This window comes from Emys orbicularis, chromosome 1, assembly GCF_028017835.1.
Source record: "Emys orbicularis isolate rEmyOrb1 chromosome 1, rEmyOrb1.hap1, whole genome shotgun sequence".
NCBI lineage: Eukaryota > Metazoa > Chordata > Testudines > Emydidae > Emys > Emys orbicularis.
The window spans coordinates 113,836,401-113,850,116 of record NC_088683.1 but is presented as its reverse complement, the minus strand read 5'-3'; the positions used below and the strand labels follow the sequence as shown (position 1 = coordinate 113,850,116).

Sequence of the window (13,716 nt, the reverse complement as noted above, 5' to 3'; positions counted from 1 at the left end):
CCCTAAATAGTCTTGCTGTCTGCAAGGGGTAAGCAAGTCAGGCCCCTACCTCCAGCTAGCAGTACTACCACTCCCCAGCCATTATCTAGGGAGGGCTCTGGTAAAGCACAGATTAACACCACAATGCCAGTGGTCAGAGATGTAACTTCAGGCAGGGCAAAGCTAAGAGTTAAAAATGCCTCAGAAGTTGAGATGGCCCAAGGCATTCACCCTTACTGAATTAACTGATCTATGGCGCAGGTATGTGGCCACTGGAGCACGGGCTAGGAATCTAGTCTCTAGCTTCCAGAGAGCTTTGTTGTTGTACTGCTCCCATGGAGGCTGCCAGAAGCTCTAGTCCCCCACCCCATACTAGAAAGAAAAAGCAGCAGCAGCCATGGAACATTAGCCTGATTTTTAATACTTTACTTCACCCTGCCCCAAGAGGGCAAGTAGTAATACCCGAGGCTGGGAAACAGAACAAAGGGGAGGAGTAACACAAACCCAGTCCACGTGGGGTTCAGATGCACCAGCTGAGGGTGCTTTTATCTCCCCCTCCCCCCAAAGTCTGAGCTAGGGTACTTTCCCCTGTCCAGCCCAGCTCTGATGCAGTCCAGAAGCCACATAGGCAAGAATAGCTTTGGTCAATAATTTTCAACTGCAAAGTCTTGGGGGAAAAAAACTTCTGTTGCAGGGACAGCAATTGCAGGAGGCTCCACTTTGAGCTGATACAGCCACTCAGCACCCCATTCATCAGCACACTGCTCTTCCATCTCCCTCAGGAAGCTTCTGACCCATAACATGACTTCTTCTCATGGTGAAACTAGGAAGAGAGGAGATCACATGGCATTGTTCATTCCTAGCCCCAGCACTCTAGTATCCAGAGGGGTCAGGCCTGTGAGCAGGGGGAAGAGGGCATGGAGGTATTGCTGGGGGGCAGTTACAGGACATATACGGGGTGGAGATGATGGGTGCATAAGGGGAAGTAGGACATAGCGAATGCTCAGAAGAGCTGGCTACTGCCAGGTGCATGAAATAATACTGACCTTCCTTAATGCTGCAAATGCTAGTCCAAAGGTAGGTTTGATCTCTGTTCTTTCCTTGATCCACTGGGGTAGTTTGTTGAAGACGGAGGGGCGTGCATACCTGTGATCTACAAGCAGGATGCTAGCAAAGTCCTTCTGATGGCGAATCGCTCGCCCTGCACAGATCACCATAAAGGGAAACCTCAGTTTTGTCACTTTGTATCCCCCTATTCTTACATGCACAAGATTATCTGCAGATCCACTCTAGATACAGGCCTCCACCAGGCTGCTAGCCACTAGCTTGAACACACAATCAGGTAACTGTTGGATCTCCTACCACCTGAGTTGCATGTGCCAAGACAATTCTTCCCAATACCTTGTCTCTCATAAAAGAATCCTCTCCTTATGCTGCTCCCCACCAATCCCACTCTGCCACAACTGCTTCTTTGCCTATTCCATGACCCTAGCTACCGTAAACTGCTCTCCATACTCCGCCCATCCAGCCCCATGAAAGATGAAGTCTTACCTATTGACTGGTTTACTGCTTTCATGCATAGATTTTCAATCAGCATTTTGCTAGGTGGCTGGCCCACAGTTCTTGGCTAGAGGAGAGAAATAAGACTCAGGCTCTGTGTACACAAAGCAGTTTTTAGCGACAGGGCTGTGTTGCTACAGCCGTGTCACTAAAAAGTGCACAGTGTAGCCGCTGTTTGTCAGATCTCCTGCCAACAAAAAATGTCCACCCCCACGGAGTGGTATTAGCGTTGTCGGCAGGAGAGCGCTCCTGCTAACAAGACCTGTTCACGCTGGCGCTTGTTGTCCGCAAAACTTTTGTCTCTCGGGAGGTGTGTGTGTTTTGTTTTGTTTTTTAACACCTCTGAAAGACAAAAGTTTTGTTGTTCACTTGCCAGTGTAGACAAAGCCTGAGTAAAAGGCATATGGAGGTCAAAGTAGGAATTAAAGCTCTTCAGTGCCGAAACCAGGCCCTGGAGGGGTAGTGTATTCTTTACCCCTGCGGCTGCCTAGCTGGCCTAGGGAATGGTGCTGCCAGGCAGCCCCAGGTACTTGCAATAAAGAAGGGACCTCAAGGGCCACTACAAAGAGATGGGAGTTCAGTCACACACTAGATCCTGGGAAGTGCAGCTGAAGTGTGATCAGGCTCCTCAGAGAGGACATTCAAACTAACCAGCTCCAGGGCACCTGAAGGAGGAAGGTAGTTTCAATGCCAACCCCCAGGGCTTCAGAGCTGCATGGAACAGGGGCTGTGGCAGGCAATGAGCAGGATTCACTGCGTTAGGAAGAGGCACATGACCCTGCAATGCAGTTCTCTGTGCAGTATTACTCTGGCAGCCTCTCTTGGGAACTCAGCAGGGTCATTCCTGCAGATCTCTGCCCGGCTCTAGCCCTGTTGAGCCCATTTACTACCCCCAAAGCCACTCAAGTGCACAGTCAAGGAGATCTCTCTCCCCAGCGTGACTGACCCAGACACAGCAAACACGGGCGGAGGCACAGGAAGAGCCAGGTCTTTAGTTCGCAGAGGGAATTGGACCCTGAAAGGACAGTAAGTGAAGCAGCTGAAATAGGCGCTGGGGTGCTTACTCCTACCATTGTTTTGTCAAGATAGGCCATTTTCTCCTGGAGTTCTGGGGACTTGATGTTGGGGTAAGGCAGGCCCACCATGACGACACACCTGGAAATGGAAGGAGGGGAACACACAAGCATTGTTAGTGCCCTGTCATCCCAAACAAACTGATAGGGACACTATACTGCAGAGGGTTACCACTGCAACGCAGTCAACTCTGGCGTGGAAGCAACAACACTGCCCAGCTGTACGTGACAGGAATACTGAACTGAAAACTGCCAGGGGAATTCAGGCAGCCAGAGTGGGGATTTATCCCACCCAGCATTGTCCTGTGAAAAGCACTTCAGGCTAGTTCATGACCACAGAGTGGTTGGGTGTCTGCTTTATGCTGTGTCTGAAAGGCACCTTCAGCTCACAGTGCTTCCTGACACCATACCAGGCACACTGCTTTCAGCCCTAACTCAATCACACCACCCCCACTTCCTGCACCCCTGAGGTTTACTTGCAGGTCTCCCACCCAAGTCCTGACCAGACTTCCCCCCACCCCGCCCAGCATAGCCTAGGAGACCCAGCAACAACATCAGCAGAGAGCTGTGTTCAGATACCATCTTAGGAGATGAGCAGCAAACCAGATATTTCTTACCTTCCCAGGTCATCAGAGAAATTGATTCCTTCACTCATTTTCCCTCCAACCACAGAAAAGAGCAGGGCCCCCGTCACATGGCCTCCCACCTGGCTGCAGCGCTGCACAAAAGAACCCCCAATGACTCAGGAGACACTGGAGCTGTGGAAACTTCTGTGCATTGGCAGCACAGAGACCTGTCTACATTGGCCAGAGCAATTAACCACCCACATCACCTGCTTTAGAAATACTCTCTTGCAATATGGGGTATTGAACGTTCAGCAACCTGCCAACCCTGCTTACCTTTATGCACTTAGCATACTCTGCCAGCACCTGCTCCACCTGCTTTGCTCTCTTGGGCTCCTGAAATATCTGTCACAGGCATAAAGCATAAGTTGCAGCAGGAAGATGCAAATAGATTTAATGGTGCCATTCCAAAAATAACACAGAGAGGAGGGTCTAGAGGCATGTTACCATTGATCTCTAACCAATGTCCAACTATGCTCCCTGGTTAAGCAATGCAGACACATCCTAATGGTATCCTGCTCAGCACCTGTGGGACCTAGCAAATCCAAAGTAGAAGCAGTGATGGCCATTAGTGACTTTGGAGACATTTCCAGTTATTGAGATGTTAACCAGGGTTTTTTCTTCATGGGTCATTGCTCCCAGATCTCTACTGTTTGAAAAGTGGAAAGAAACATCCATGTAAGAGGACAAAGGGAGAGTGAAGATCTGGGAATTCAGGTGTAGCAAGAGAGTAACAAAGCTGGAAGAGATCTCCAGAACTAGTATGATAATTTATAGAACAGTAGCACTCAGGTGTGACTAGGGCCCATGTGTGCTGATGTGCTGTACAAACAATGTAAGAGACAGTCCCTGCCCAAGGGAGATTAGAATTGAAATAGGGTAGGAGGGGAAGCAGAGTTATAGAAAGGTGAGGTTATTGCCAATTCAGCTCCTGAGGAGCAGTACAGGTCTGTTTCTCACAATATAGCCTCCTGAGCATTGTTCAGTCCAGTTTTAAATTGCACAAGCAGGAAAGTTTTTGGAGGCTTTGTTATCAGAGTTCACTGTTCAGAAAGGTTTCCTGATATTCAGCCACTTTTCTTCTGTTCAGTTTCATTCTATTACTCCTGGTTATACACCCTTTGTACCATGCTAAAACATTGAACCTTGAGATGTAGGCAAGTATTATCCCCATTTTACAGAAGTGGCAGATTAAGTGACTTGACCAAGATTACATAGTGACCCTGTGCCACAGTCAAGAACAGAACACAGATTTCTTGATCCTCAGCCTTGTGCTTTAACCAGAAGACCCATTCATCCTCCCAGTAGACCCACAGTGAGCTGAAAGCTTGTGTGTAACTGACAGTGTATAGTTGAGTCTTAGGGCTTGTCTTCGCTACCGGGGTAAGCCAACCTACGTTTTGCTACTCCAGCTACAGTTAACATAGCTTAGGTCGACTTACCCCGGTGTCTTCACGGCGCTGCGTCGACAGGAGACACTCTCCGGTCGACTTCCCTTACTCTTCTCGGAGAGCTGGAATACCGGGGTCGACCGGAGAGCGCTCTGCCGTCGATTTAGCGGGTCTTCGCTAGAGTGAAGACAAGCCCTTAGTCAATCACACTATTCCCTGGACAGGGGATGTGCAGCCAAGTCTGGGGAAAACAAATCCCCTGTAAGAACTTAATAAACCTGCCCCTCACAGCAAGGGAATCAGAGAGCATTGTAGGCTGACTAATGCAGATGAAGAACGTCTCTGCATTTACAGGAGCCATGTAACAGCATTTAAACTAATTTAGATCCTAGCTCAGCGATCAGCCGCGTGGGAAGAATCATTTATTCATTACTGGAGGGACTGGCTAGATAAACATCCTCTCTGCTCTGCAGGATAGAAGAACAATTTGGGGAGAGAGAGACAAGGCCTGTAATGTGCAGATAATTGTTGGACTTTTGAAACCTCCATTTAAGGTACCAACCACCCTCAGTTACACAATTACCTTCTTCTTAGTCGCCAAGCGGGTGAGCAGCCCCGTCCTCTCCCAGTGCGTGTACACCTGCTTCTCGTACTCATAGGAGGGAAAGAAGCACACCACGCCCCCAGGGACCACATTGCACAGGTTACCAAGGATTCGGCCCATCTCATCCATCTGTAAGGGGAAAGACTGGTGTTTGCTGGGGCTTACCATGGCACTGCCATGGCCTAAGGACAGATGCCTCCCACTGACAAGTCTTAGAACACTCGTGTAGCCACTTCCACGTAGAGAAATCAGTGCAGTGCTAGCTCACCAACAGTTGCCTAGAGGCACTAGCTGGCTCCAGGGCCTGGGAATGAACATGCTCCCTTTCACTCCTTGGTCTCCCCATCTTAAGCTGCAGTCTCGAGTCATTGTAAAGCAATGGCTGTTTGGTGCGGCTGTGAAATGAGCTAGGAGGTCTGTCCATTTCCCAGAGAAATGTGTCTGCTTCACACCCCCGGAATGATGGCGAGAGCTCACTGGCAGCTCTGTTAGCAGGTTCAACTAAGGATTGAATGGGCCAGAGGACTGATGTCTCACTCCTAGGGGCCCCTCAAAGGCAAAGGAGGATGGGGAAGCTTTTGCTTCACGCTCCAGGCCTGTCAAGTCAGCTTTCACTAGCACTAAACTCACTTAAAATGGCTTAACAAAACCAGACCGCCCCCAGTATGCCTGCCCCTGAGCCCCTCCACAACTGGACCGCTCCCCTGCCAATCTGCACACCCCTCTGGACTTATTTTTCCCATCTTGGAGCCCCCCAGAATCCCCCACTCTGCACACAAAACGTCCCCTTGAACCATCAGACCGCATAGCTTAAGAATGAAATAGACGTGCTGACCATCTGAGGCAGGTCTCTCTTCTGATAGGTGAACTCTAGCTGCTGGTTAGATGGACCACTGCAGAGGATTATGGGTAAAATGTTGTCTGGAGGAATCACATGACCTGATGACAAACAAGTAGACTGAATAAAAGCTACAGATGTTCAAGCAAAGCAAGCTAACAGTGCAAGGCCTCTGGGAGTAGGTCACATGCACATAGCAGCACAGGTACACATTCATTTCTCTTGGTCTGGGGGAGTGCAAGCAGCTTTAGCACAAGCCTGTCAATGCCTTTTAAAGGATCACACAAGCCGTAACCTGGTTCAAATCATTCCCTGCCCATTCTCTCTGGGGCAGAGGAATACGGTACACCCCTAGCAGCCAGAGGTGAAAGGGAACCTGGCTGCCCTCTGCTGCTGTGATTTCCAGGCAGGATGTCTGGTCACTAGAAGGAGCTGGCAAACAAACAAGTCAATGGCATCTGCCTGAACTCCCATACAGCTCAACTAGGGGCCCAGCTACAGAGAGAGCATGTGACCAGCTCCCCTCCCCCGACACTCACCACAGGAGAACTCCACCACCCTGTCAGCACCGATGGCACAGGACAGCAACTGCTCTCGGAAATCAGACACCTACAAACCAGGAGCCAAGAAGAATCAGCAAAGCCCAAGTGCTCTCATCAGGAGATGGGGAAGGGCTGCAGTCAGCACACGGGTGGGAGGACCAGATACAAGGATGGAGGAGGAGGAGTCAGGCCAATGGTTTGGGGAAAAGGACAGAGGGAAGACATGTGCTGGGTACTTGGTGCAGGTGTGGGACCCCGAAACACAAGGGCGCACAGAGGGATGAACGGATGCAGAAATACTGTAGGTGCAACTCTGGCCTCAAACCAGAGCTGTACCCAGGGGAGCGGGGTTGATTGGCAGGTAAATTCTGCAATTCCACAGCCAGCACAGCTGCACCATCCCATGCTGCAATTAAAGTTTCTCCAAGTCCTTGGGCAGGACCCTCTGCAGGGCAGGGGGAACCATTGGTTTCTAGGCAGGAAAACAGAGAACCCACAAAGCATGGGCTGAAGCAGCAGCCAGCCACCTCCACAGCTTCCTATGGCCAGTGCTAGTAGGTGCAGAGCAGGAGCGCCACCCTGTGGTCCAATAGCCTCATCCTACCAGTGCAATGCTCTTTTTAGACAGAGCCATCCACAGCGTATATTGTGAGCGAGGCATTCGGCCTAGCTTTCCGAGCTTGGGTCTGCCTCTTTGATCAGGAACCGAACTCCTAGTACCATAGCACACCTCTTCCACTCCCCTGCCTTGCCATTTACGGGCAACAGACTGAATACCTTCCCTGGGCTGGTAGTTATGGCGGGAGGAGGATCCAGACAGCAGGGTACAACAGTCTCCATGTGTTACCCTTGCAGTGCTCAGGGGGCATGTCTCGCAGGGTCACTACGGCAACTGGGTCTCTCACAAGGAAGCCCATCACGCCAGGATGCCAAAGTGCCAGACCTCCCACGAGCCAAGCTCATGCCAAGAGCAGAACTGTGACAACTACGGGGTTTGATGGGTGGCTGGGTTGTGACTTTCCCAGAGGGATACCATAGGAGAATCATTATTTTACTAGACATAGAGGCCCTATAGCCAGCACCCTCCCTTCCTTTATTAGTCTCCACAACAGCAAAACGACCCTTCAGTCACTGCAGGCAGCACACACTACATGAGGAATCCTTGGGGTATGTCTATGCTGCAGTTAGACACCCGTGGCTCAGGCTACAGGGCTGTTATATTGCAGTGTAGATTATGGGGCTCAGGCTGCAGCCTGAACTCTGGGACCCTCCCATCTCATGAGCCCCAGCCTGAGTCCGAACGTCTACTCTGCAACTGAACAGCCTCTTAGCCCGAGTCAGCTGCAGTGTAGACTTACCCCTAGAGTCTTTAGTCCCTGGTCCCTCCACATGACTTTACCCACAGAGAGCTGCAGCATGGGAACCACTCCCTCTTCTCTGGTGTGACCGTGTCAGTGGCTTACACTCACCCAATGGAAACGACTCAGCTTCGGCAAAATTAAATGAGCAAACTGGACTATCTGGCATGAGCAGTGATCTAACAGAACCCCTGTGCCCCCCATGCAGGTGCACACCAGGAGGGAAACAGTAATGTGCTGTCACACCTACATACCATGGGAAGAAGGGCTAGATAGAAAAGCCTAACATGGATGGGTCGTTCACACCACTGTGGCACTACTGAAATCCTGATTTTTCTGGAAGGTCCCTCTGGCAAGATCAGCATTATAAGATCGGTCAGAAGATTTCTATCCAGTGCTAGTTTTGAGCTGCACTCAGCCTGAGGGACTGGATCAGACCACATAACTCAAAGGGCAATCAGATATCTTGAGGGCTGGGAGACTTGGCCCAGGGCATCCCACCTTTGTGCAATGTTAAGCCACAGCCAGGCATTCAGCCAGGATGAGACGTCTAATGGAGAGACCACTCCGAGGAGTTACGATGTCTGAAGGCGTTCGGGTGAGTATCCTCCCACGCAGGAGGCACAGCAAAGGGGGTATTAGCACACCCATCCCTAGCAGTTCAAATGGACAGCGTGTCAGGGAGACTGGGTCCTGCAATGCTTGTACCGTCAGGAATCGTTAATCCTGTAGCTACCTCATGGGGAATGGCGCAATGGGACAGAGGAGGGTTTTGCTTGGTGCCTACAATGCTTTTCTTTTGCTGCTGAGAGGAGCAATAAATGAAGCACGGGCACAGCACAAAGTCCCTAGGCCTCACGCTAATATGCAAAGAGACTGCCACCTTTTCCCCGCCACCAGGAGGATGGAAAAGCCGATTCCCAGCCGGATCACTGCAATGGGGGCAGCATGGAGAAACGTGCTAAAATGGGGTGGGAATACATGGCTCTAGTGTTGCTTAGCGGTTCATTGGTGTATTTTAAAGCATCCCAATTACAACCAATATCCATCTCCTCCCACTGCTGCCTGGGGATTGGCAGAAGGTGACAGATAGGCCGGTTAGATCTTAAAGAAGCAACCTTGCTCCCTCACCGGCTGCATGGTGCCCCCTGCGATGATCGCAGCACGACATTCCTTCAGCACCTTGGCAAAATGGACAGCTGGATTCAGCAGGAGGAATTTGAGGCTGCTCTGAGCTACAGTGCCTGGGTAAAGAAGACAAACAGACACACACACCTTAGTAGAACACCCATGATTATCAGCAGACCACCTTGTGAGGGGAAATCCCACTTTCAAAGCAGGAGCAGAGTGCTGCAGGGCCCATCTAAATCATTTACACCTGGGGGTATTCTGTGCCAAAAACTTAAAAATTCTGCGCACAATATTTTAAAGTTCTGCATATTTTATTTGTCAAAACAACACAATGTCATCACACCAGTTTCAATTACTGTGGTAATTTATTTCAAAATACCTGTCAGCAAGTGTGTCTGTAATAATACAGACAACAACAAAAAAATCCCCCAGGAGTAGAGAGTTAAAGAAACTCCGATGACAACCCAGTTCCTGTTTCTCTGCTCCTTCCCCCCAGAGCCCAGCAGGGGGGCCAGACACGCACACCCCATCCCCCACAGAGCCCAGCTGCAGGCCCCCCCCCAATCCCAGACACTCACACTCCATCCCCCACTGAGCCCAGCCATGGAGCCCCTACAGCCCAGACCTCCTTCCCCCCAAATCCCAGCCATGGGGCATCCCCCAGCCCAGACATCCACACCCTCTTCCCCCCCAGAGCCCAGCTGCGAGGAATCCCACAGCCCAGACTTCCAAACCCGCTACTCCTCAGAGCCCAGAGGGAGAAACAGCCTGATGCTGGGTCCCAGACTTCTGTGGAGTTTCCTGCACACCACCTCCTTCCCTCAGGGAGTGCTGGGAACCGCAGCTGCCGGGAACCCTCCAACTCCCTCCCTGTCACCCCAGCAGTGTTTTCTATCTTCAGGCTGAGGAGCTGGGCTCTGCCAGGTCTAATGGCCCCTAGTGGCGGCCAGCAGCTCTGCAGCCCATTTCTGCGAGGGAAAAAGGAAATTATGTGCAGAACATTAATTCTGTGCAAATTCCCCCAGGAGTAATAGTTTGGATGGCCAGCTCCAATGTCAAGTGGGTGACTCTGCCAAGGTTTCTCCTTGAGCTTCATGAGAACCCTACATAGAGTACTTGTCTCTGGGAATGAGGCCCTTCCAACACAGGTCTCACATTCCTGCAGGACCCTTCAGCTGGTACTAATTATTTATGTTGCTCCCAGGCCCCAATCCAGCAGCACCCCATGGTGCTAGGTGCTGTGTATACAATGCTGCACAGAGTAAGAGACAGCCCTGTCTCTTACAATGCAATCTAAGGCTTACAATCTAATTATACTTAAATTTCTAAGTCTCCCATCAGTGAGGTGTCTAGGTACTAGCCAGTGGCTTTAACGCTGCTTTGCTTGAGCCTCGTGAGTGCTCTTCACTCCACTACCTTGCCGGTTGAGGATGACTCTCCCATCTTGGTTTGCATTGGTGAGAGCAGAGAGAAATCCTTCAATCTGCATCAGAGGAGATGCCATCTTGGGCTGGCCATCCTCAACCTCCACAGGATGGCACTGAATAGCAGCTGCAGGTCAAAAGAGAAAGGGGGAGGAGGGGAAAATCACCCAATCAGTGGTTAGGTTCCATTCCCAGAGGAGTAAGAATGCAAGAGCGAAGGCCTGGTCTATATGTAAAATTTAGGTTGAAAAGGTGATGGCACTCAGGAATGTGCAAATCCCCACTTCTGAGCGCTGAAGCTACGGCGACCTAACCCCCAGTGCAGACACAGCTGGGTCGATAGAAGAATGCTTCTGTCAACCTAGCTACTGTTGGTCCAAGAGGTAGAGTTCTGAGAGAGACAGACCAACCCCTTCCATTGCCATACACTGCATCTACCCTCGGGGATTATGCTAGTTTAGCCACGGTGCTAAAGTGGCCTAAGGTGTATACTATGGAACACATGCCACTTCCCTGAGGAAAGGAACAAATCTTTCCAGATAAATAGCACCCACTCTGGCAAACAGAATAGGTAGAGTAGGGAACCCAAATTTCACCTTCCTCATGGCCTACTCCTCCCTTGCTTCACTCGCTTTCCTAAGGCAGCTTCTGCAGCACGTGTCTCCCTCCCCGGGAGACAGCTCTGAAGCCAAGTTCATCTCCCCCCTTGGCCCATGTAGATGCAAGCTCCACAGCCTCTTTACCCTGCATCTGAACTCACCACCTTTGTCTGGCCCCTGATGCAGGGTGAGAAGGAAGTTCTGCAGTCCAGCCATGTTCTGCTTTTCCTTGTTAGTCTTTACAACACTGGTGGCTCCATATCTCTCCACAAACCCAAAAAGCTGCCACGTAAATAAAGAGCAGGATTTACACAGGATACAAACGCACTGACAGCACGTCACATACAAAGGCCCTCACTGAATGTTATACACCTGTTACAGAAGCCAGACACTGTGGCATGTCTCAGTGCTTCCCAACTCTTCTAGCCGGAGCGTCTTCCCTCCCTTGAATCAAAACTTAATGCTCGCCCCTTCCACACGACGCAGCCGCTAGGGGTGGCATGTTTTAGAGTCCCAGAAAAGGCAGTGCAGAACTAGCACCGTATTAGCGTTCCAGTGCTTACTAGCTGCCATACACTGTGAATGTCAAATACCCAGCACAGTCGGGGACACTTGCAGGGATCATTTTGTAAATCAGAGGAAAGCATAATAAGCATGCAGAAGAAAGCAAGAGGCTTACAGCCATATGCCCAGCTGCTATGCTCTTTCCCCTTTAAATGCCTGACTGCCCCTGTCCTTGAACTAGACGGGGCTGAATGTCCTGCCATGTTGGTTAAGGAGCAGTGGGGAAATACCTTCCTGCTGATCAGACTTTTCTCACAGTAACGCTGAACCTGTGGGAGGAAGAGAGAGCGCGTGTTAATACTCAGAATCCCCTTCCCCATCCTGCAGCCCCCCCTGCTGGACTATTATCCCTTCCTCACCCCCGCAATCTCTCCTCCAATAGCAATGCTGGGAGAGAAGTGCAGCGTAATATTAATGGCCTAACGTGAGCTATACTTTATTACAATTGCAGCTAAATGACTTGCTAGGTTCCAGAATAAGTGTGTTCTTCAAAACCACTGACCAAAGAACTCCTTAATGCCAACTAGCAAAAGGCACACCCAACACACAGTTGTCAGAATATTTAGCCAAACAGTGAGGTATTGTGATGGGGTAGACTAGGTCCTACGCCCACCCCCAGCTGGAGGCCTCGAGGCCCTGCCACACCGCACCCCAGAAAAGGGCAGTGGAGTCCTCCAAGCTGCCTAGAGTGGCGGTGTGGGACACAGCCAATCACAGAAGGTCTCCAGAGAACAGCCAATCCAGGCCCACAGCAGGCCCATATAAAAGGAGCTGCAATGCAGAGCAGCAGAGATCAGTTCCGTTTCTTCCTGGAGCTGGAGGAGCGTGAACAGTGTGCCTGGCTGTCTGAGGGAGCTACAGGACCTCAGACAGAGCAGTGCTGGCAAAGACTGGGGGGAGCGAGAAGGAGCTGCGGGCTGGCGGCTGGGACTCAACCAGGACAAGGCCCTGAGGGAAGAGTGAAGAACGTGCTGGGGCACAGGGAAGTGGTCCAGGGAATCCTAGCAACAATGCAGCTTAGTTAAAGGGACATGGCGGACTACTGCTATCTTTAGGGTCCCTGGGCTGGGACCTGGAGTAGAGGACAGGCCTGGGTCTCCCCCATCAGCCACTGGGAAAATGGTCTGGACTTGATGCATCCCAGAAGAGGAACTGAACTCTTAGTGGCCAAGCAGGAGAGCTGGGGCCCGAAAGGCCCAGAGAGGGTGAGGACATTGCCTCCAGGGAGGGAGCTGCAGGAGTACAGCTCAATACCAGGGCTGAGGCCATTTTAAAGACTGCTGGATTAATTAAGGGCCTGAGTCCATGGAAAGAAAGGCCAACCAAGGGTACTGGGATAGGTCCCCCCCATCAGACTGTTTCCTGGAAGGGGTTTTTATTTCACATGCAGACTGAGAGAGACTCGGCCAGAGGGCTGAGTCACCGAAGACCCCACCTCAAACAGAGAGAGTGCAGGCACACGCACTCGGACAGGGGGCGCTTGGGAGAGGTGAGTGTGACTCCGTTACCGGTATCACGTAAAAACTGGTAACACGCAGGTCATTAATTGCATTATTCCACGATGTCTGTACAGAGTTATGTATGTGCGCTGGAAATACGTTCCTAAATACCTTTTGGGGGCAGACTTGATAAACAAGCTTGCCTAAGACAAAGGAATGTTGTTTTTCCTGTTTGCCTGGGTCTCTGGTAAATTGAGTAAGCCAAGGCTAGAGACAATGGAAGTTACATTTATATAGGAGTCAACCAGGGCATGGGAATTCATCAGGAAGAGACAAACAGTATGGGAGAAGAACTTTATCTAGGGACACACTTCAGAAGAATCCCTTTCTTTAGTCCAGTAAGCCCTTGAAATGTAGAGAACCCTTAGTTATCCATCACTAAAGGGAGAAGAGGCTGGCACTCTTGGAATCTGTTAAAGGTGGATCCTTCAACCTCATGGATTGAAGATGCAGGGGACTGTAGGTGAGAAATTGCCTGAGACCAGGATTGTAAACTGCATCCGAAGAAGTGGGTTGTAGCCCACGAAAGCT

The 13,716-nt window shown here is 50.7% G+C and overlaps 1 protein-coding gene across 1 annotated transcript in view; it reads right to left on the bottom strand.

Moving 5' to 3' along the window:
• Positions 1-375: 375 nt before the first annotated feature.
• Positions 376-13,716, bottom strand: part of DDX11 (DEAD/H-box helicase 11) — a 32,493-nt gene continuing 19,152 nt past the window's right edge. The window contains exons 14-26 of the mRNA XM_065402096.1: positions 11,917-11,955; positions 11,284-11,404; positions 10,516-10,650; positions 9,100-9,212; positions 6,608-6,677; positions 6,066-6,169; positions 5,210-5,359; positions 3,512-3,580; positions 3,230-3,330; positions 2,610-2,694; positions 1,531-1,606; positions 1,026-1,180; positions 376-802 (exon numbers count right to left, since the gene is read on the bottom strand). Coding sequence (XP_065258168.1) covers positions 758-802; positions 1,026-1,180; positions 1,531-1,606; positions 2,610-2,694; positions 3,230-3,330; positions 3,512-3,580; positions 5,210-5,359; positions 6,066-6,169; positions 6,608-6,677; positions 9,100-9,212; positions 10,516-10,650; positions 11,284-11,404; positions 11,917-11,955 — 1,263 coding nt within the window. The 3' untranslated portion in view covers positions 376-757. The remainder of the gene's footprint in view (positions 803-1,025; positions 1,181-1,530; positions 1,607-2,609; positions 2,695-3,229; positions 3,331-3,511; positions 3,581-5,209; positions 5,360-6,065; positions 6,170-6,607; positions 6,678-9,099; positions 9,213-10,515; positions 10,651-11,283; positions 11,405-11,916; positions 11,956-13,716) is intronic.